Here is a 22,853-nt window from a genome sequence, read left to right as displayed (position 1 = left end):
TACTCATGTACGTCACTGAGAGCGGTTCACTCACAAACTTGCAGCCTTCACGATGCACTCAATACCAGGGCAGACACTCCTTCGAATTTGCGTCTTAGACATCACTATCAACAGGCAATAAGCAACTACTGGGATACGTTGTTTCTTTTTGTCAGGATTCCCTCTAAAAATGTTATTAAATGACCATAAATACAGAGTCAAAGTTCCATTCGCTAAAATGAATATTTATTGATTTTGTTCACTTTGCAGTGTCATGCAAATCTTTAATGTTATCATTTAAAGTTTTTGTGACAGAGAACTCCAGCTCTTTCCTGGGGTAAACCTCATATGAACAGCTGAGCCCTTGTCCTTGTGCACAGATGTTGTCAACCCAGGTGTGGCGGATGATGCAAAATGGCGTCGGTGGGAACCGGTAGAGTCTGGTAAGGTCTGTCGCAAAGAAGCTGCTTGGAAGTCACCGAAGCCGCAGCCGAGCTGCTCTGAGAGGTCACAGAGGGGACAAGGGCTGTGATGTAGTTTAAGGGGGTCTGTGGCACTAGAATCAGCTAATGTCTAAGCATGAAGTGGCATGTTTCCAGCCACGCACATACATATACATGTGTACCGGATGTTATAAGACTCACTCGGCTGGCACCTGTTGATGGTGCGGAAGGTGGTCTCAAACTTTGATGGCAGGTGCACACTTCAAATCGTAATCCTGCACCTGGACACCTTGAAGTTGGAAAGCGCCTTTTCTGCAGAGAGTTTTGGTCACGCATCCAAACTCGCTGGACTGTTTCGCAGCTTCACCTGCAGAAGAAAAGATAAGACACAGAAGTGAAGAGGACTGTTAGATCCAGGTGTTTCATAGGATGAAGGAAGAATGGAAAGATGGAATGGAAGGAGGCGGGGATCAATGGAGCAGACAAGGCAGGTAGAGTGTTAATGGAGCCACTGCAAAGCCCCTGAGAATTTGAGAACTTGAAGGAGATGAGGGATAGCTTGAGACAAGAAGGATGGAAGAAAGAGATAAGTGATCACAGGATGAAGAAAACACAGAAAGAGGCTGGAAATCAATGGAGTAGAGATAGCGGAAGAGGCTTGACTGGGGCCACCACAGGACCTGTGAGAATGGAGAAGAACTTGAGGGATAAGAGATAGCTTGAGACAAGAAGGAGATCAGTGATCACAGGATGAAGAAAGAAGAGAGTAAGGTTGGACAGAAAAAGAGATGAGCAATGATGATAAAGAGATGGGGCACTGTCGGAAAACAGCCAGAGGATTGGACGGGCTGATGGATGACTAGCATTTTTATAGGGATCGAAGGAATCTCCTGTATTATGATACTTCTTATACATCAGGTTCATAAACTTGAAGGAAGGAATGGAGAACGTCAGAAGCAGGAAGAGTGGAGGAGGTGGGGTGTAAACCACAGGCAGAGCTAGGCACACAAGCATGCTCAGCGCCAGTATACCCTCGCGTTTGATAGTGTGCTTTACAATTACACATAACATAACAAAACCAGAGAAGAGGTAATCACTGCAAGACCAAATAGACAGAAGCAACATGTGATGTAGAGCAGAATTCTTGGTTTTAAATACAGATTTTGATTCTCGCATCCCCTCTTTGTTCATGAGGTTCGCAAAACAAAAGAAACATACTGAAAACCATTGTCAATTATAAGTATGTTGATGTATCTAATGACTGGCTAATGCTGTGCTAAAGATGAACACATAAAGAATGGACACGTATGTAGCTATTTACATGACATGTACACACAAGTTAATAAACTATTAATGCAAACTGTAAAACTTTATCAAGATTATACTTTCTTCCAAGAAAAGTATTGTGCTTTACATATTAGAGATTCCTACAGTGACCAGAACTTGTGGAACCACAGTGTAAATCTGAAAACACTGCACCCAGACACGCAAACCATCTCCTTGGACAACTGGTAGCCCAAGTGTCTCTTTCTCTGATGAATTAGGAATAAAGGGGTTCTTTTGGGGTGACTCAACATGTTCTTCATTTTCAAGGGGAGTTCTTGGCTTATACATGGAGCCTGGAAAGCTAAGAGAGTCTGAAATGCACGAGGAGCTTAGAGTTTGTTCCAGGTAGCCCAGAGAGTGTCAGAGAAGTTGAGGGTTTCCAGCCTGACTGCCCGAGGACCTGAGAACTTGTATCTGGTTAGTTCAGTTGAGCGCAGGTCTTGTTTCTGGGATGCAAGAGGGGCTTAGGATACGAGAGCTTGTATCTAGTGAATCTAGGAAGAAGACCTAAAAGACCTAAAATCATTGGACTCACCACATACAAGCTCCCATTTCCTCAGGCCATCTGGCTTGAAAATCCAAGCTCCTCAGACACTCTCTGACCTACCTTGAACAATCCCCAAACACCTACTGCATCCCAGAACCAAGACCTCAGACAAACCGGAAGAGCGGAGTTTACCGCCCACCCATTCTTCTTTGTCATGAATGACTAGGCCTGCCCTGGTATTTTAAAGAAGTGTATTTGGCAGGAGCTGTGCAGGCCCCTTGGAAGCATTGATACCCCTGTCAACATGCTCTGCTATCCCTCCCTTACAATGGTCCTGAAAAGGCAATTGCATCTTTTATATTCAGGGTGATGTGAATGGAAGGATTATTTACGCTAGTAGTGGGGAGTCAGCTTTGTTTCTAACGGACCTCCTTCTTCTAAGCTGGCCATCAAATACGCTGTCCAAAGAGTACATGGCTGACGCAGGCAATCCAGTGCAACAGTCTAGCCCCCACATGCATCAAAATAGCCAATAGAGAATCTTTAATTGCGATTATTAAGGAATCGCAATTAGAGTTTCGCTATTGGCTGTGCATCTAGGGATCGCAAATAAATTAGCGAGACCTAAAAATTCCTTAATTGCGACTGGCAAATTGCAAGTCTCAATTAAGGAATTGCTTCCCATTCATTCCTATGGGCCTGGACGCCCTTAGGAATGAATGGTAATTGCATGAGCAATTTGCGAGTACCCAATAGGTACTTGCAAATTGTGCAAGAAATTTCAAAGGTGCTAGGGTGCCAAGATGACAACCTGTAGCATCCCTGTACGTGCTAGGTGAACCCATGTTTCGCACACACATGCCCCAAGAGCATGTGTGTGTACAATGAGTGCATTTTTCAAAGTTTTCGCTAATTACCATCAAGTTTCATTTTAAGTATTTTGCATCCCCTAATAGCAAAATTGCTATTTTTAAAATCATCATGCATTGCATTTGAGGCATCGCAATTTGCGATTCCTTAAATGCAATCAATAGTTAAGTAATTGCAAATTTGTGATTACTTAAATCGCGATTTTTGCATTTGGGATGATGCATCCCAAATGCAAAAATGCTAGTCGCAAAGGGTCAGATTCTGCGAATATACCCGTTTGCGACCAATTTTTAGTTTGATGCATGTGGGGTTAGATCTTTAGGGTGACGAGTGAGTACTCCACAACTATCCATATAGACTTCCCAGGCAATGCCCAACTCTCTGTTTGATATCTGCTGTGGGATGCAAACCAACTGACTGGCACTAATGGCTCTAATATGGGTGCATGGTGATGATGCCTTCCAATGACCACTCTTCGGGCATATTTACAAGCCTCTATTGCCACCACAACGTCACTTTTTCTGTCTTTGTGGTGACGATAGAGGCTGCACCTTATTCATAAGGCAGCATAAACCCACTTAACGCAGCCTTCTAATTAAGGCACCCTTCCCGCTATACTTAGCATGAAAGGGGTGGGCACTGCGTGTTGCTGTCGGTCTTCCACCGCAACACCCATTGATTTTGAATCTGCCTCATATTTACAATGGTGACGTAAATGTGAGGCAGCACCAAAATTAAGACCATGAATAACCTGGTTTTACCCTGGCACAATGAGGAGAAATGTTTAATTTCTCTTCATTTTTGCTGTTTCCATGTGAGCTGCATTGTGCCGCACACATAGAAACAGCAAAAGGCCATTGATTGTTTATTTGCAGGAAGGTGACCCTTCCTGTACATAAACCATCAAGAAAAAGACAGACATTGTATACTATTTATGTGCGGGAAGGAACACCTTCCTACACATAAACAATATTACCCTACAACACAGTCACCCTTGCACTACACTGCAAGGGTGTCTGCATTGGCACTTAGCAGCTAAAATTAACACCAGCGCAGGTGGAAACGATGCACTGTATCCTTGCGAATATGGTGCACACCTGTGTTTTGGAAGTGGTGGAGCTCAGTGTTAAGCCAAGGAGGATAACGCCGCACTCTCTCACGTCCTCATAAATATGCACCCTTGTTCCCTTTATTTTCCATATTCATATATGATCCGACTTCAAACATATATCTAAAGATCATGGGACTCACATTCGCTTGCATCAGCTTGTTGGTATGCAACACAAGAAGAGAATGTGGACAGCAAACAGGGCCGTCAGAGGATGGAGACAATTTTTTACCAATCCCTCCACACTTCTGATTCCACATTTCCCAACTACCATGCCTGTTGAGTCTTGAGCCTCATACATTTGAGCCGTCTGACTGAAAGGAGTGCTGGCAAAAGGGTCCTGGAAAAAGTCCCAAGGCAACAGTAGGAGCCAAGAAGTCCTGTGGAATTGAGGATTGAATGTGTACCCCCAGGCCCGATGGACTGTACCTATACCTAGGCAAAGGCGGGTGATGCCCGACAGCAATTTCTCAAACCTCAGGCATCTAGGGTAAATGCAAGAATGGTCTAAGTCAGCCTGAACATGACATCACAAGCCGAAGGCCACAACCACCAACATCAGGTAATCCTTGAATTTGCATTTTCCTCTGGATTGTTATATTTGTACTTGATTTGACCCCAGATCAGAACCTGAGGGACAAGCTTGCATGCACACTTGGGCCGGACTGTCTTATATGAGAACACAAGTGCACCTGACTCACATCGCTGTTATCTTAATTGCTTCTTCTTTTTTTCTCTACGATTCGACTGTGCAGCTTGACTTCTATGGATGATGTTGTATGTGTGCAAATCTCAGAAGGAGCAGGGAAAGCAACACAGATGCTATTTACAGGTTAAATGGGGCAGAAGACAGTTTGTATTTGGTGAGTAACAAGGTGGGGTGGAAAAGGTTAGAAAACAGCTGCATGGCATTAAAAGGACGACAAAAATATTGGGGCACAAAAATGTTTCTTTCTTCAATTTTACATGTCTGTCAAATATAAAACAATAAATAATACATTATTATTAAAAATAGAGTTAACGCAGGGCGACTGCAAGGTCCTCACTGATCTCTTTGACGGGGGTACCATTAAATCTTTTGCCCACTGCAGGGAGGAGTTCCGGCTTCCTCCTGAAGCTGAGTTGCAATATCTCCAGCTGCGCCATTGGGTCTTGACGGACGCGGTATACCCGGGGGCCACCCGGGCCTTTACTCCGTTCGAGCGCCTGGCCCGCTCCTGCACTGACACAAAGGGCCTAATTTCTCAGATTTACCAGATATTACAACACCCTCAGACCCCGCCTCCACAACTGTACCAACAAAGATGGCACGCGACGCTGGGAGTCGCTGTCACGCTGTCGCTGTCACGCCAACACAGTGGACTCGTTTGTGGAAAGATATCCCTAAAGTATATCGCAGCGTCCCGCAACAAGAAAACGCATATAAGGTAATGACGCAGTGGTATTGCACGCCTCAGCGCTTGCATAAAATGTTCCCCTCCTCCTCTCCAGGTTGCTGGAGGTGCCATCATGTGCCGGGGGATTTCTTGCACATCTGGTGGGCCTGTCCCTTGATTGCCATCTTCTGGAAAGAGGTCCTGAGCCATATAAGAGGTGTCCTGGGGTTCCCTTTGCCTGATGCCGCTAGTACAGTGTTGTTGGGAATCAAACCTGCTGATCTGCTCGCCCTGACCCGATGTGAATGGACTATATCATTACAAATGCTGGGTGCTGCCAGGCAACTCATTGCCTTGTACTGGTAGAAGGCAGAGCCCCCCCCCATTGCTGCATGGTTTGGGAGACTTTGGCAAGTCATCACTATGGAATTACTCACCGCGAGATTACAGTCTCGCACTACGCGCTTTGAGAAAGTGTGGCAGCCCTTGGTGACCTACCTGTGCAAAACTGACCATGCAAGGAGCATGCCCCCCAGGCTGAGGGCGTTGTGTTTAATGGATGACGCTGTGATCCCCTTTACCCCACGTAGTCCCACGAGATGAAGTCCATGGAGACCGGACTGTGCTCTCCGAGGTGTGTCACGAGGACAGCTTCTCCCCGGGCCCTCTGGTTTCTCCTTCCCTGACTTTCTCTTTTCTGACTTTCTCTCTACTCCCTCCTTGTACTATTCTTACTATTGTGTTGCCTTCCTTTAGGCTTCTGGTTGCGTGTTGGATCGTTCTGGTCCGCTATTTGTTTTGGTTCGTCCTAGGGTAGATGCCCGCTCTTGCGGGCCTGCCCCTAAGAGTGGTGATACTCAGGCATGGTGGGCGGCACACGCTACTCTTGAATGCACCCGGCCCGATATGGGCTCCAGCGGACTGTTGTATATGGCCTGCAGTGCTTATTAAACACGTACACACAGTTTATTATTGGAAGCGGCCGGCCCACTGGGGGTTGTAGGCTTATCGCTGTGTAACTGTCACCTTTTTCTCCTGCGTGCCCCTTCTGGGGGTAAAATAAAAACAGACGTTGAAATAAAAAAATTAAAAAAAAAGTTGAGTTAAAATAATGGTATAAATAAAAAATAATACACTAGAAATTAAATTACATGAATTATATTAATAAAACAAATTCCTGAAAATATATATTTGTAATTGTTTATAATAAAAAGATATCATTGTACAAAGTATAAAACTATGTTTTACAATTATTAAAGCAATATAAATAATATTTGACAATAAGTAAACATCATATTTAGACTACTTAAAACCACAACAATTGTTTTCAAACAAAACCTGATACAAAACTAATGAAAAAAAGTACAATAGTTAAAAAAATATAATTTTGAATATATTCAAATTATCAGAAATTTCCAGGATGCAATAACATATAGTAATAAAACTCTACTCTAGAATAATAAAACATAGAGAAATGGAAACATTTATTTTTTAAAAAAACGAAAACACTGGGGAAAGTGCAAACATTGTGAGGGCAGGAAACATATAGATTTATGATTTAAATTGTGTCCAACAAAAAATAAAATGGTGAAAGTGATACATGGATGGAGGGGTCAGATTTACTATTCTTACTCCAGACCCAAAAATAATTTGGGAACGTGCAAAAATGGGGAAACAGGGGGCTTATTTACTACTCCAACTCCAGGCTAACAAATATAGGGAATAGTGCATATATTGAAAAGGCTACATTTACTATTATAACCGTGACGGGTTGGAGAGTGTCAGCTTTTCTATTCTAGCTCTAGTCTAAGAAACATTAGAGAAAGTGCAGCCATTGGAGAGGTTATATTTACTATACTAATTCCAGCTTAACTCACACTAGGTAAGGTGCATGCACTGGGAGATAAAAGGCTCCATTTACTTTTCTAATATCATTTTTATCAAAAAATAGGAAACAGGAGAAAATGCACAGATTAGGAGGGGCGGAAATAATATTCTTACTCCAGTCTAACTAATATTAGGGGAAATTGGTTATATTTGGGGTTGGGGTTTACTTTTCTAACTTTTCAAACGTGAATCTTAATAAAACTGTGGGAATATTGGAAGGATTGTGTTAGATTTACTATTCTAACTCCAGTCTAACAGAAATATGGGAAAAGGCATTTGTTGGGGGCAGGGGTGTGAAGATGAACTATTCATAGCTTTCTCCAACAAACATTGGAAATAAATTGCATTAACATTTGAAAAACATGATTTAAAAAAAACTATTGACAAATATAACAGTATTCAAAAAAACTGTTCAAATCATTATACAAACAATTTTTAATAAACTATATCCCTCAATCCACCTAAAAACATGCACATCTATAGTAATACAAGAAAATAATTTTAAGCAATGATGCTAGTAATGATATTGTAAGCATTCTTTTAGAACAAATGCAATAATTAACAATTTTAAAATTTTTAAATTGTAATTCCTAATTAATCACAATTTACTGATTTATCGAAAAAACTTCCCATCCATTCCTTGAATCACCTTAGAATCTACAATAATAACGTAACGACTTTGATATTGAATGTTTAATTGCATTATTCAATAAGTTATAATAAATAAAAAACATAGTTAAAAATTGCCATAATGAATTAATTGTTCGATTTATATACATTTTCATTTATTTTAAAAATATTTTTTTCCTGCCCAGTTCTACAAGAAAACCAACATCCCAAAATAAAAATTAAATAAATATTTTTGAAATTATAAAACATTCAAACAAATTAACAACAATTCCAATCATTAAATCATTTTAAATATTTTAACGTAATGTGTTGGACATGGAAACATTATTTTCACAAATATGTATAATCCACTTATTAATCAATTAATATCAAGTTATGAATATGATGTGTTAAAACATAACACATACATTTCCAGATTATACTCCAAATACTGAACTAAATCTATATTTGAAAAAATAGTAAACACATAAGTGCATTAATAAAGGATTAAATAATTAATATAGTAAGTAATTAGGATTAATTATCGTGTTGTGAAAATCACAACTATTCATTACCATAGGAAACCCTATAACACAAAGAAATATACATTATTATTATAATAATTTTGAACACAAAATAAATACATTAAAATGGGATCGTAAACAAGCAATGTTAAAGTAAATATTATGTTAAAATTCAATACTTCAAAAATACAAAACAAATATACTTATTTTCAATATTTTCATCCACATTGGTTTTGTATTTACAATATATTGTCCACAATATTATGGCACTGTGCTATTTGTGGGTCCATACTAGTGGCCGGAGGGGCAGGAGGGCCACAATGTAGGACATACCACATATCTGTGAATGCCAAGAGGAAAGTCATATAACCCTAGGCAAAAGACCCTCCTTCCCCTAAAGCAGCCAACAGATGCTGAGTAGCAGACCATTGATAGATGGAAACAGCTAAGAGAGAAGCAAAGACATTCATGACAGAATCCAGTCAGTGGGCAAAGAGACCTCTATTCTGACCATGTAGCCCACATTTCGAAATCCATACTGAATTTCACTGGCTAGGGTCTACCTCCACTGATTAAATATTTTGGGAATTCCAAGTTCCTATATTCTATATATTCCAAAAGAGGCAACTCACCCCGTCTGCTGTATTTCCTTTCAGATGCCCAAGCCTGACAGGAGAAGATACTGTTACTGATCCCATCCCAGCCATTCTTTCATTCTTCCCCTTATAAAGTGTGTCTCCCTCTGGATAATATTTTTTTATTGGAAGACTATTATCATTCAAGTGGGTGACGTGGGAGTGGAACTTAAGCAAACTTCTCCCACCACCTGACCTTTTGGGTGAGTGGTGTAGCCTACAGGTCATGGAGCAAGCTAAGTGATAGGTTAGTGGAGGCTAGTGGTATGGCTTATGTAGGGTTTCTGGTCATTGCATTGGGTAGAGTGGCCTATTTTGCTGCACTTCTACACATCTCCTCTTTAGGATGGGTCAATAGTTGTTTCACCCACTCATCTGCATCTTTCTTTTCCTTTGGGGAGCTCTTGTGGGCAAAATCACACGTTGGCCGAAAATCAGATTTACTACTCCTGCTCAAATCTCATAGAAATCCACGCCCTGTTACCTGCACTACAAAAGGGTGACCCACCAGTTCCCACTAATGTGGGATTCATCCCTCTGTGTGCAAGGATACAATGTCGAATTAGCACATTGGCACTTGAACGGATTCAGAGATTCAACAGGAACTAAGAATAAAATACACAGCTCTGGGGAAAGATGGCTGCCCTCCAGGAAAATCTCCCTATGATCCATGAGCCACACATCACACCCCAAAAAAGAGAAGGCATTCAGGCTAAAGGAAACTGTGCAGCAGATGTAGCTGCAAAAGCAGCAGTGCATATAATTATGTCAACAATCTTTATTGCATAAGTTACATTATTATGAATTAAGCAATGAATAATAGTTAACTAAAAATACATTAATTAAATGTAATTAACTTCCCACTCTTTATCCTTACAAATGCAATAACTCACACCTAATATATAACTTAAACAATACCTTAGTTACACAAGTTACATATTTGATTATCAATCAAATAATTATTAGAAATTAATCACCAAAAACAAAACAAATAATTTGCAATTTGTATAATTAATTATAATAATACATACTTATTAATTACTTACAATAAACACTCCTTGTTTTCCATTTTTACTGATGTCTGCTATGACTGCAAGACCGATAGATGTGTTTACTAATAGATATGGGGGTAAAAAGAAAGGAATTTCACTAAAGAGGCTTTAACAGCAGTAGAGATACACAAAGTTGATACTGAAATTTGCATATTTTCATATAAGTGCATTGGTTTATCTTTTGTGGGTGTGCACAGCACTGAAGACTGGCAGACATTCAAGCATGACTGCAAAGTTATCGGTTAAATAAATGTGGAAATATACACATTTCAGCTTAATTTTTCGATAAAACGCAAAAATAAATATGAATACATACAGATAAATTTAGCAAAGAATAGATTGGGTTAAATATAGACGGAAATGGCGAAGAAATAAATAACATAAAACCAGGAGCCCTACTTATAATTAATTTACTTCCCACTCTATACCCCACCATAGGTACCCCCCAAGTGCGCCCCCAACACCATGGGGGCCCGCAACGGGCACCCAAAGCCAAAAACCGCATGCTTACTATGGCAGCATTGCCGCCATGGAAAGGCCGAAATCTGACAACATCATAATATGGCGGGCGGTGCCTGCTATGCACTGCTACCATATTATGGCCCAGGACCTAACGGCAGACAATCGTAATAATTGCGTGCCTGCGGAAAAGCCGCAGACGGTCTTTCCATCCGCCGCTGTGGCCCTCGCCATTGTAATAGGGTGGGTGGTCAATGGTGAGCAGGTGGGAAAAGATGATGGGCGGATCGCCACCGCCGGTTGGACGGTGGAGATCCGCCCAACATCATAATGGCCCCTAAGTGTATGCCGGCTGTGAGCTCTGGGGATATGCCACAAATGCTCAAATCTAGGTGGTGGAAAATACCTTTACGAGAGGTCGTGAGGGGCTGGGTATGGGCTATCGTTCAGATTTAATACGGTCATAACCCCTTTTACTCTGGCTCTCAATATGGGTGAAGGGAGAGTTATTGCTAAGCAGGCACATCATCGGGGACTGTATGGGTCTGGGCAATATGTTGTATACATGGTTGTGCTACATGAGAACCTTGGCAGACCAAAGCTCTTTCTGGATCCTGACCGCATTGTCAAAAGAGGTCTGGGGTGGCTGAAAGAGGCCTTCATGGTCAGAGAAGCAGCAGAAAGAGAGGCCTCAGTACTAACCAAGAAATCTGATCCTCCAGTGTGTCACGGTCAAGGCAGCACAGAGTATTGAACCAAATTCGCAAATTGGGGATGTCTAGTTACCATCGATGCTTACGGCCCAATATTGTCTGGGTATTTTTCATTATCTGATGTTTATGAATGAAGCCTTGTACAAGAGTTATGATCTCTAAGCATATGTGAGCAACAAGTTTTCTGTATGTACTACTTTGCACTTTGCACTTATTTCACAGAGATTCAATTTGCCATTCCCTATGCTCTTCAGACAAGCCGGACCTGCATTTTTATATTTGCAGCTCTTTTCAACAAGCGATATTTGTTTCATGTAACGCAGTTTTTAGTGGGAGCTCTGCATTCTCACCAGATTGTCTCTTGTGAATGCTCTGGTCTTATTTGAGACAGTCATTATAATGCATTTTATGTTTCATCCTAGTGTTTTTATCTCTTGATGTTTTTATCTCTAGATACCTAGATGATTGTATTTTTTATACCAGGTTTTATTATATTATTTATGAATGTTTTTAATGTATGTTGGCTGGTATACGTTTATGATTGTTAATATAAAATTGAATACATTTTGATAATTGATTTATTTTTTTGAATGACTGTTCTGCTGTTCCCTGGACCCAGCAAAGAGAGGCTGCACCTGCCACACCTTGGGTAAGCAAAGTGAGGACTGTGCCGGTGGTGTCCCACTTGAAGAACAGCCTGACAGAGAAGGTGACTCCAAGAGTCAGATAAGGGACTCCCTGTATAGCCAAAGTGCATAAAAGCTGAAGAAGTCTGCCTTGGTGAGTTGGAAGCTAAGAACACCTGATCACCACTCACCTCCAAAGTGCAGCCTGGCAGACCGAGTCCTGACACTCAAAGGTTGCACCTGAGAAAGTCATTGGGGTGCAAACATTACTGACAGTGAAGGGGAACAGCCTGTATCGCTGACCATAGACCAGTGACAACTGGTATTTGGTCAGACTTCACACCGACATCCATGTGGCCAAAGTCGCCCCACCATGTTCATGGACAGAACGGTGGTCACCAGGAAGACCCCCACAATGGCTCAACATCCTCAACATCTTTGAGCGTCTTCAGCATCCTGCATCCCTCACATCAGGACCACTTCATTGAAGTCTAATGCAGTTCACCCATAGACGAGGGGTGGACGATAAACTCCGCTCCACCAGTGGAACTCACTGAGTTTTGCCCACTAGAGCGCAGAGTTTCCAAAGTACTCTACCAACCACTGCCTGACGGAGTTCATTCTTGCACGCAGCTCGCTAATGGAAAGTTGGGAAGCGAGAAAATCAAGCCCTAGACCACCTCCCAGGTGAGAATACTCAAAGCAGGTTCTCAATACAACTTGCGTTGAGAAAGCTGCCGCTTGTGGTGTGAAAGCTGCCACTCAAGAGGAAATTCTATGCAAGCAGCAGAAAGAAGCAGTGCCCTCAGGCATACCATGTGGTGCCGTTCGCTGTGATTTCACCGTTCAGGATAAGCTCCCAGCGCTACAAATGATCTCAAGGCGCACTACAATCTGCAACTCTGCCGCTCACAGAACTCAAGGGAATTGTTGGTAAATCTGCTGAACTCCACTGAGTTATGTCCAAGCCTACTGTTGAGCCTAGAATTGGACTACAGACAGCTTTAACTGTAAGGTATCTGATCCTATTGGTCACTGTGACTGGCGCCTTGCCATGGCTGGTATCCACGAGAGCCCATATAGCTGTATTCAGGTCACTTTTCAACCTAAACCTAAACCATGGGCTGCTGCAGTTTCCAATGATTTATTGCACTAAGGTAACATCTTTACATGAATGTTTGTTTGAAAATACAATTTCCAGAACCCTCTGGTAGAATTGTGATGTTGAAGTGTTGATTTATTGATAAAAATACAACCTGGATTTTATAAATTGGTGTTGGATTTTTATTGTGCTGCATTAACTTCTAATTTTACTGTTTTGGTACTCCACGCTTATTCCTTTGTTAAAGCCTGACTGCTCTAACCCACAGCTGCCCAGTTCTGAGATGAGCTTTTACAAAGAAACCCGACTGAACCAGATATGGATTTGTGACTTTACTACACAATAACGTCACAGAGCCACACCATGTAATAAACCACTTTCCTCACTTAGTCCCATTATTGTTCTCAAAATATAAGCTAAGATCAGCAGTCAGATACCATAGAAGCTCAGATAGGCCATAAGTGAGAGAGGGATTTTGCACCAGGGCTGTTAGGCCAGACGTCACTCCTGTTTGCAGCACCATCCTCAGTCTGAGGACACAGCAGGGAGGTGTGGTCTTTAGCTGATTGCTGCTGGTGCTCCAGCCTCTCTCAAGCTGCAATAGGGACTGACTAACCTGCTAATTCATGACAAACACACAAGTCTGCTGTGTGGACCAACTCTGACCTTTCGTATATCGCTTATAAATAGCACGAGGGTGATAGGATTCTAGAGCTTGAAAGCAGTGGTTGGGATTTTCTTGTTGTTCTTGCTGAAGAGAACATGCTTTTCTGCATTAATTTTCATATTCTGTGTGGTTCCCATTCATATTCCATGCACTAGGGTAGGATTTTTAAATACAAGTTTTAAAATACATATCCTGTCTCGTATTGATACTTTAAGTGTGTTATTCATTAAAGACTGGGTTTGGAGCTCCACTGTGACCCTAAATTCATCTTGTGGGACTGATTGTGACCAGTTATCACTTCATGCTCAGTATTGCTCAATGGGTCGTGTGTAGGTTGCAATCCAAACTAGATTCTAACTCAGTTTGACACATTTACCAAGTCCTTCTTAAAAGGGGCAGTGTCCTGCCGCTAAAGCAGCGATAATTTTATCTCAGTCTTGATAATATGCCCCCAAATCTTCTAAGATATGCCGCGGTGCTGCTTTCACATTAGCATTGGAGCATATACCAAGCACTATACACAAAGCTTTACACTATGGTGCAAAGGTATCTACACCATGCCAAGCATTGGTTTTGTACAGGAACGGTACCCTATCAGTATAAAATATAATGCTTAGTCTAACTTTAAACTTTTCCCCTCTTTTGATGTGTGCTGTAGTGTGGAACACACATGCAACAAAGGACATTTTAGAGGAAATAAAATCAATTCTCCTTTTCAATGCCAGCTTCAAGAAGGTGTATTTTTTTTAGCAAAAAGCCTTGTCTAATATTGTTAAGAGGTAGTGACAAAAGGGGCCTAGAAATCTGCCCCTAAGTTTTTAATGGGTGAATGTCATTAATATAGTATTTTCACTATAGACTCTTTAAAGTAAAGGTTTTGTTTCTTTGAGTTGACTCATTTTTTTTCCATCATTTGGAATGGTTTACTCAATCACAACGGTGACAGAAATTCCGTCATCCAAAATATAAATGTCATTGTATCCTGTAAGATTTAAATTTCGGCAGACAAGATATCTGTCACCATTGTGTTTGGGTTGCTCATTCACCAAGATCTAAATAGGCCCTAAGTTATTTGAGCAGAATTACAGGATGTGAAGCTGACCCCAGGACTCAAACTGAGTTCCCCAGTTCCAAGGTTTGCAGCTGTGGCCCTTATGCAACATTTCCTCCCCTAAATACATCTTCTTTCCTAAATATGATTCAGGGCTTGCCTTCTTGTCTGTATTTCTGATTCTAGAGACTCAGATTCAGAGGCACACTCTGCGGGGATGTACGTCATTACGACGCACACTTTTACAACGCGTTCCATTACAACGCGGTTGTAACAACGCAAGTCGTTACAACGACTTGCGTTGGGGGGGCGCAAATTAAAATTTTTTCATTTACTATTCCAACACCAGTCCCCGTGGATAGTAGGGAAGGTGTTGGGATAGTAAATTAAATGATTTACTATCCTTGAGCGCCCCCCAGCACAATTTGTTGTAACAACTTTCGTTGTTATGACCGCGTCGTAATGGAACGGCGTTGTAACGGTTGCGTTGTAAACGTCGCATACCCTCTGCGGTCACCTTAAGGATCATACTACACACACTTTTGTATGGCAATATTTTTTTCTGATATTTTGTGTGTTTACCCCTGAACCTCCTGTGCCTTATTTTTACGTTGTGGGGAATTTCAACTACTTTGGAGTAATCAGAGTAATGTTGGTATTTCCATATTACCTTTTGATGTTGAAATAATAAAAATGTTGTGAACACTCGTGCTCATGTAAGTATTAGTATTTAGGGGGAGGTGAATCCTACCGCAAGAGCACATTAGGCCAGCTTCAGCGGTTCCTCTAACTTGCTATTAGTTTTCGACTGCTTTATTGCAATTTCTGAGTGCAAAATGCATTCTCACATCCATTTTGGATGGGAGGGTGCATTTTGCACTAAGCAAACGCAGCTAAATGGCAGGTGTAAGTTGGGTGGAAATCCCACCCCAAGAGCACATTTAGTGCTATTTCTTAGCCCAAAATGCATCCTCATTTAGGATGCAAGGGGGACATATTGAGCTAAGAAGATAACGGTAAATGCCAGGATTAAGTTGAAGAAAAATCCTACCCCAGGAGCACATTTAGCGAGCGTGAGTGGCTGCTTGCGCACGTCATTTATGTTCTGTGACATTAAGCGCTATTTCTTGGAGCAAAATTCTCACACTCATTTTGGATGCAAGGGGGCATATTTGTGCTAAGAAATAGCGCTAATTGTAAACTTACTAGTCTCACCAGTAATTAGTAATCTTGTATAATTCTCATGTACTTTTCAGATGCTTATGCTACATTGATTTACGTGCGTTGGGTCCATCCCTACCTATTTTGCAATGCTCAAACGGTATTTATGAGAATGGAAACCCAGCTGGTGTTATCCAGTCTTCCAGAAGGAATTGGACAAGCCTTTCAATTTAATGGAAGGTGACTTGCTTTGGATAAGCAGTGGCTTTGACATCTCAAAGTTGCAAAAAACTGTATGTCACCTGGTAAGACCACTGTTCCAGAAAGGAAGACGCATATCTTCTCCTGTCCGGTGCACATAACCTCCTTTTCGGTTTTGCAGACATCTGCGGACTGGTTGTTGGCACACTCTGTGCATTTATATCCATTGGGGTTTTCATCGACAACAGGTGCTAAAACAACAGAGAGAGGAACACATAAGAACACATAAGAAGGCATGTTATACCTCTGGGAAATCAAAAACATCAATCAGTCAAACAGCATTTGTAAAGCGCATCACTGTCACCCCTAGGGGAATCTGGCTCTGTGTGTCCGTCAAAAAGCCAGGTCTTCAGTCTCTTTCTGAAGTCTTCCGGAGAGAGGGGTGTAGAGATCTAGGGGGAAAGATTGTTCCAAGTCTTTGCAGCAATGTAGGAGAAGGAGTCGCCACCGATGGGACAGATGCGGGGGGTGCGAGGGTGAGTGAAGAAGAACACAGGTGTCTAGCGGGATGGTGGAAGTTTAGTTGATGGTTGACGTAGGCATCTCTTAGGTTGAGGAGGGCTTTGTAGATGTACACGAGGATCTTGAACTGACATCCTCATAACCATCAGGTCAAGAAACTCACAGATGCGCAACGGACATGAAAAACTACCGGCCCATATCTCTCCTTCCCTGCGCAGCCAAAGTCACAGAGATGCCCAGCTGACCACTTTCATTGGAGAGGACGGCATCCTTGTCCCCTCCCCGTCCATATTCCACAGTAACCACAGCACAGAGACTGCCAGAGATGACATCCGCATGCTACTCGACCAGGGCCACACCGCGGCCCTCATCCTGCTAGACCTCTTCGCAGCCTTTAACACAGTCGCCCACCGCACTCTGGCAGGCATACTTCATGACGCCAGCATACAGGAAATTGCCAAATGGATTTTCTCCTTCCTCGCCGGCAGAATCCAAAGGATGATACTCTCACACTACCCTGAACCCACAGAGATGAACTGAGGAGTACCCCAAGAATCATCACTCAGCCCCACGCTCTTCAACATCTCCATGGCCCCCATCGCCGCCATCTTCAGACAGCATGGGCTCAGCATAGTATCCTACACTGATAAAACACAGCTCATCCTTTCCCTCATGACGAACCCCCAAGACTCCAGACACGGCTTCAAGGAACGAATGAAAAATGTTGCAGCCTGTTTGAGCAACAGCTGCCTAAAGCTCAACTCTAAGAAGACAGAGGTCCTTATCCTCGGACCCTCCCCTACTGCTTGGGTCAACTCCTAGTGGTCCTCTGCTCACGGAAACCCTCCCACCCCAACAGACTACTCCCAGAACCTTCGAATCATTCTAGACTCCTCCCTCACCATGACGCTCCAGATCAATGATATCGCCTCCACCTGTTTCAACCCCCTCCCCATCCTCTGCAAGACCTTCAAGTGGATCCCCCCCAAAGTCAGAAAGACCATCATCCATGCACTCATGATAGAGGGAGATTTATTACGGGGCAAAGGGTCAAGGGGCTGGGCGCAGTGTCTCAGAAGCCTGCGCTGGGATGATTGTGAGTGTTAGCTAGGGACAAAGGAGCACCTTTATTTGTACCGGTGTGTGCAGGAACGCTTGCTCTAAAAATAGAGAAAACAGATATGTGAGCCATGGAAACTGAAGCTGAAAGGTTAACAGTTTTCTGAAGAAGATGCAACTTCTAGAAACAGTAATATAAAGGCATACAAATCACATTAGTTCTGTGTCCAGATAGCCTCGTGGACATCAGAATGCCAGTTTTCAGATAGTCAAAGTGAAGATTTAAACCTTAAGACACATTTATCATTTGTGGTAGAAATGCATTCAAAAAGCAAGGCACATTTCACCAGGGAATACTCACATCCGCCTATAAGTGAGAAACCCTGCAATTACAAGTTGTATATTTCAAATATTAAAAGGAAAAAGCAATGTTAAAAGTGGGCATGGCAAATATAACAATACACATGTCAAAACACAAGAAAAACAATATAGCATATATATATATACATTAAGTCATGATCAAGAGCTCTTGGAGACAACTCCAACCTGATGACTACAACAGACCAGGAGTTGCCCGATGATGTTTCTGCGGACCTCCTTTTTATACTTTTTAAGGTGGTGAGGGGTCTTATGGTAATGTCATCTTGCTCCACCTCGTAATATTTATTCTGCCTGCGTCATTTATGGTCAGTTCCGTACCCTTCCCATCCATATGTTCAAAAAGCAGCCCTTTCCCGCAAACATGGTACTTTATGCTAGGCCAAAGGTCAAGCCTTGTTGACTTGAGGCTTACCGTAAATTAGCTTTTAGCTTTAGTTTAACAGAAAAAGCACCTTACAGTACATATTATGTGAGGATGTACCTTCTGTATATCCTGTTACCATGCCTATCACAGCTGCAAGGCACTGCTGAGGGGCCCCAGTTCCTCTTTTCTCAAATACAGTTAGAGGACATGGCTTTTTCAAGACCTCACTTACTAAGCCTTTGTCAACTGTCTGATGCTGCTGATAGCACTGGGGCGCCTACGAGTAGCTGCGCTCTCTATATTTATTCCTAACATAACATTACTTGTACATACTCTGTATGTCCATGTCGTTGTGGTAGTTGGAGTCTCAGTCAGTACATACCCTGTATGTCCGTATTAATATGGTAGTCAGAGTATCAGCCTGTACGTACTCTGTATGTCCACAGCATTATGGTAGTCAGAGTCTCAGATTGTACGTACCGTGTATGTCTGCAACGTGAAGTCAGTCGGAGTCTCAGCCTGTATGTACCCTGTAAATCTGCTGCATTATGGTAGTCAGAGTCCCAGATTATACGTGCCATGTATGTCTGCAACGTGAAGTCAGCCGGTGTCCCAGCCTGTACGTACCCTGTATGTCATGTCTGCAGCTTTATTACAGTCAGAGTATCAGCCTATACGTACCCTGTATATCTCCACCATTGCAGTAGTCCGAGTCGCAGCATGTTCTACTGATCCGAATCACAGTCTTGGATGTCCTATAGGAGAGGAATTTACCACAAGTAGGTCTGCTGGAGGCGGTCCCACAATCCTTGAACGCAGTTAGCGCATTAATGCTCTCTGTTAGAAAACATATGTTTTTCAATTAGCAAAAAAGATTTATTCAGCCGGAATAAGTCTCATAGAAAGTGATCTGAACAAGCATGGCTGATATGATATTACCAGTATTTTAACATATTATGTAAGTCTCTTATATGCTCATTTGCAAAATACAAACACTGATGTACCTTATCAATATTTTCAATGAATAATCATTTGTTTATTCTTTCTGAACTTTATTTGAACACGGGGAGGACCTTTATTGCCTCATGATATTAAACCAGTGGCTTGGAGAAGTCATTGTGCTATTTTTACCATTTTTACCCTAAATCAAAAAGCACGCACAGCCCATCCGCGCTGCGAGAGCAGTCCAGGTCTCCCCCGGAAAGATGATGTGGGTTGGAAACTCGGAACTCAAAAATACGCACAGCACTCAAAAAATAAGTATCTACTCATTGAATTTTTTAGTTTTATTATTTCTTCAGAAGCACTTTAAGGCACATAAACTACATGCTACACATAGAATAAAAATACATCAATCAGTCCATCACTCGTCATTTGTAAAGCGCAGCGCTGTCACTCCCAGGGGTATATGGGGTCCGTGTACCCATAGAAGAGCCAGGTCTTGAGTCTTTTTCTGAAGTCTTCCAGCGAGGGGAAGTCCGTCTAATGCCTTGGCTGTGATGTTGGAGAAGGAGAGGCTGCGGCTGCGTGTGTGGAGGATGCAGGTGTGTATGTGAGTGTGAGTGAAGAGGAGTCTAGGTGTCTGGCGGGTTGGTGAAAGTTCAGTCGATGGTTGAGGTAGGCAGGTCGTAGGTCATGGAGGGCTTTGTAGACGTGCATGAGGATCTTGAACTGGCATCTTGTCTGGATGGGGAGCCAGTGGAAGTCTCTCAGGTAGGGGTTGATGTGGGTTCTTTTAAGGAAGGTCCAGAGTGAGTCTGGACTCAGCATCCTGTATGGTCTGGAGTCTTATGAGGGGCTGGATGAAGAAGATGCCGGCTTAGAGGGCGTGCAATAGTAAAGCAGAATGGTGATTAGGGCCTGCGTGACTGTCTTCCTTGTTCAGGCTGGGATTAATTTGAAGATTCTGCAGAGCATGCAAAGTGTGTGGAAGCTGGAGGAGGCAACTGTCTTAACTTGTCATTTCATGGTCAGTTGGCTGTCGAGGATGATGTTGAGGCTGCATGCATGGTCAGTCAGTGTGGGTGTTGGTTCAAGTTCAGAAGGTGACCAGTCATGGTCCCATATGGAAGTGTTATTCCCGAATAATAGTACTTCAGTTTTGTTGGAGTTGAGCTGGTCTTGGAGTTGCACAAGTTGTTTTTTTTGCATTGGCGGGGTCCTCAGTGAGAGGAAGGATAAGTTGAGTGTCTTCTGTGTTGGAAATTATGTTGAGTCAGTGGGATCTGACAACATCTGCGAGAGGGGTCATGAAGATATTGGGTGGGTCTGAGGGATGATCCTTGTGGTACGCTGCATACGATGTCTTTGGGCGCCGAGGTGAAGGGAGGCAATTGGATGCTCTCTGTGCGTCCTGAGAGGAAGGAGGAGATCCACTTCAGGGTTTCTTGGTGTATGCCTATGTGGTGGAGTCTGTGGATGAGCGTGTTGTGGCGCTATTTCTGCAACAACAAGAAGTGTTCTTATGTCATCTGTGGCATCACTCAGCGCAGTCTCTGTGCTGTGGTTGGTATAAAATCCTGATTGAGAGGCGTCCAGTAGATGGTTTTGTTCCAGAAATTTGCTGCGCTGCTGTATGGTGGCTTTCTCGAGAAATTTGCAGGGCTAGAGAACAGGGAGATCAGACAATAATGTTTTCAATTGTTGGGGTCAGTGAGGTTTTCTTTAGGAAGGGTCGGATGTCCGCGTATTTCCATCTGACCAGGAATGTTTCTGTGGTGATGGACCTGTACAGGATGCTGGTGAGTTGCAAGGTCATTACATTTTTTGCGATGTTTTAGCGTTGATAGGGGCAGGGGTTGGTGGTTGAGGTCAGTTGAGGCCCCAGGTTGGGAAGGGGGGGGGGGGCTGTGACCACTGAGCTTCAGTGACTTTGCTCCAGGTGCGGTGGGAGGAGATCTGACACCTGGAGATGGTGTGCTGGTTGTTGGTGAAGGTGAAGTGCACAATTGTGTGATCAGTCCAGGTGAGTTGTGTGGTGTGGTTGAATTTGATTCTGTCTCTGGAGGTGAAAATGGTGTCAAGTGTGTGTCCAGCTTTGAGTGTAGTTTTGGTGAACAGTTGAGTGAGGCTGATGTTGGTCAGGTTCTCCAGAAGGGTGATGGAGTTGGTGTTGTTTGTGTCATCTACGTGGAAATCGAGGTAGTAGACTAGGACGCAGTGGTAAGAGTCGATTAATAGGGGGGAGGTGAGTTTAAGGATGTTGTTGCAGAAGGTTGTTTAGGTCCCCGAGACTCTGTAGGCAAGAGTGAGTTGTGTGCTAATTGGGATTGTAGAGGTGGTGGGGCATGGGTCAGTGGGGCTCTGGAGTGGATGGAATGTATGATGCCTGAGGTGGTCAGGGTTGCGACACGTGACTATGTGGTGATGGTTTGGCTGGTGTTCACTTGGTTGGTTGAGGTTATGGGGGTTGAGTCTGGCAGGCTGGATGTTGAAATTACTATAGATGTTGGTGATATTGCTGTAGAAGTAGTTTGAGATGGTGTTACTAAGTTCTTGGAAGGAATAGGTGGTGTTCTCTATGGGTGTCTGGTGGGAAAAATCCTTTGTATTTTTGGCAGCGGGGTCAAAGTGGGTGGTGATAGCTGTTTTTTTGGTTTCTTTGATGTGCCAGTGTTAGTTGTTGAGGGCTGTTTAGTAAGCAGATCTGTTGACGGAGGTTCTTGGTAGTGTGCCATAATTTCTCCAATTGGTGGCAGTTGTGCTTGGTTGTCCTGGGTATACCAGTTGGCAAGCTTTGGGGATCTTGTTCGTTTTTTGTATGTTTCACCAGGGCGACAGTTGCTGCAGTCGGTGATCCAGGTGGCAAAGTTTTGGAGGGCCTAGTTGAGGTCTGTTGAGGCCTTGGGTTGGAAGGTGATGAGGGATTTGTCTCCACTGAATTTCAGTGGCTTGGTCCAGCTATGGTGGGAGGAGATCTGCACCCTGGTGATGGTGTGCTGGGTGTTGGTGAATTGTATGATGGTTTGGTCAGTCTGTGGAAATTTGGCAGAGATCGCTGTTAGCATTAATCTGAAGCCATCTAGTTTCCGGCAGCCATCTTGTCTCACCATGTGCTCTTTCCTTCTTTGCTGTTACTTGCCCTTGTGTTTTGCTCAAGAATTGGCTATACTTAGCACCTGCTTCTCTGCACTTGCTCAGAAGAGTCTGTAGCTACCCATGCACCTGCTCGTGTCTGTTACTGTCAGGCTGTTTTAACTGAGGTCAGCAACTCATGGTCCTTCCTGCTTTGTTGACTGTGCATTCTCTGTA

At 42.9% G+C, this 22,853-nt stretch overlaps 1 protein-coding gene across 1 annotated transcript in view; it reads right to left on the bottom strand.

Moving 5' to 3' along the window:
• Window positions 1-203: 203 nt before the first annotated feature.
• LOC144826872 (phospholipase A2 inhibitor and Ly6/PLAUR domain-containing protein-like) overlaps window positions 204-22,853 on the bottom strand; it is a 36,173-nt gene continuing 13,523 nt past the window's right edge. Inside the window, exons 2-4 of the mRNA XM_078685331.1 lie at window positions 19,284-19,439; window positions 16,378-16,527; window positions 204-789 (exon numbers count right to left, since the gene is read on the bottom strand). Of these exons, the coding sequence (XP_078541457.1) occupies window positions 659-789; window positions 16,378-16,527; window positions 19,284-19,439 (437 nt within the window). The 3' untranslated portion in view covers window positions 204-658. The remainder of the gene's footprint in view (window positions 790-16,377; window positions 16,528-19,283; window positions 19,440-22,853) is intronic.

This window comes from Lissotriton helveticus, chromosome 4_1 (genome assembly GCF_964261635.1).
Source record: "Lissotriton helveticus chromosome 4_1, aLisHel1.1, whole genome shotgun sequence".
Classification (NCBI taxonomy): domain Eukaryota; kingdom Metazoa; phylum Chordata; class Amphibia; order Caudata; family Salamandridae; genus Lissotriton; species Lissotriton helveticus.
Note: the sequence above shows the minus strand (reverse complement) of the source record. Positions and strands in the feature narration are given on the sequence as shown.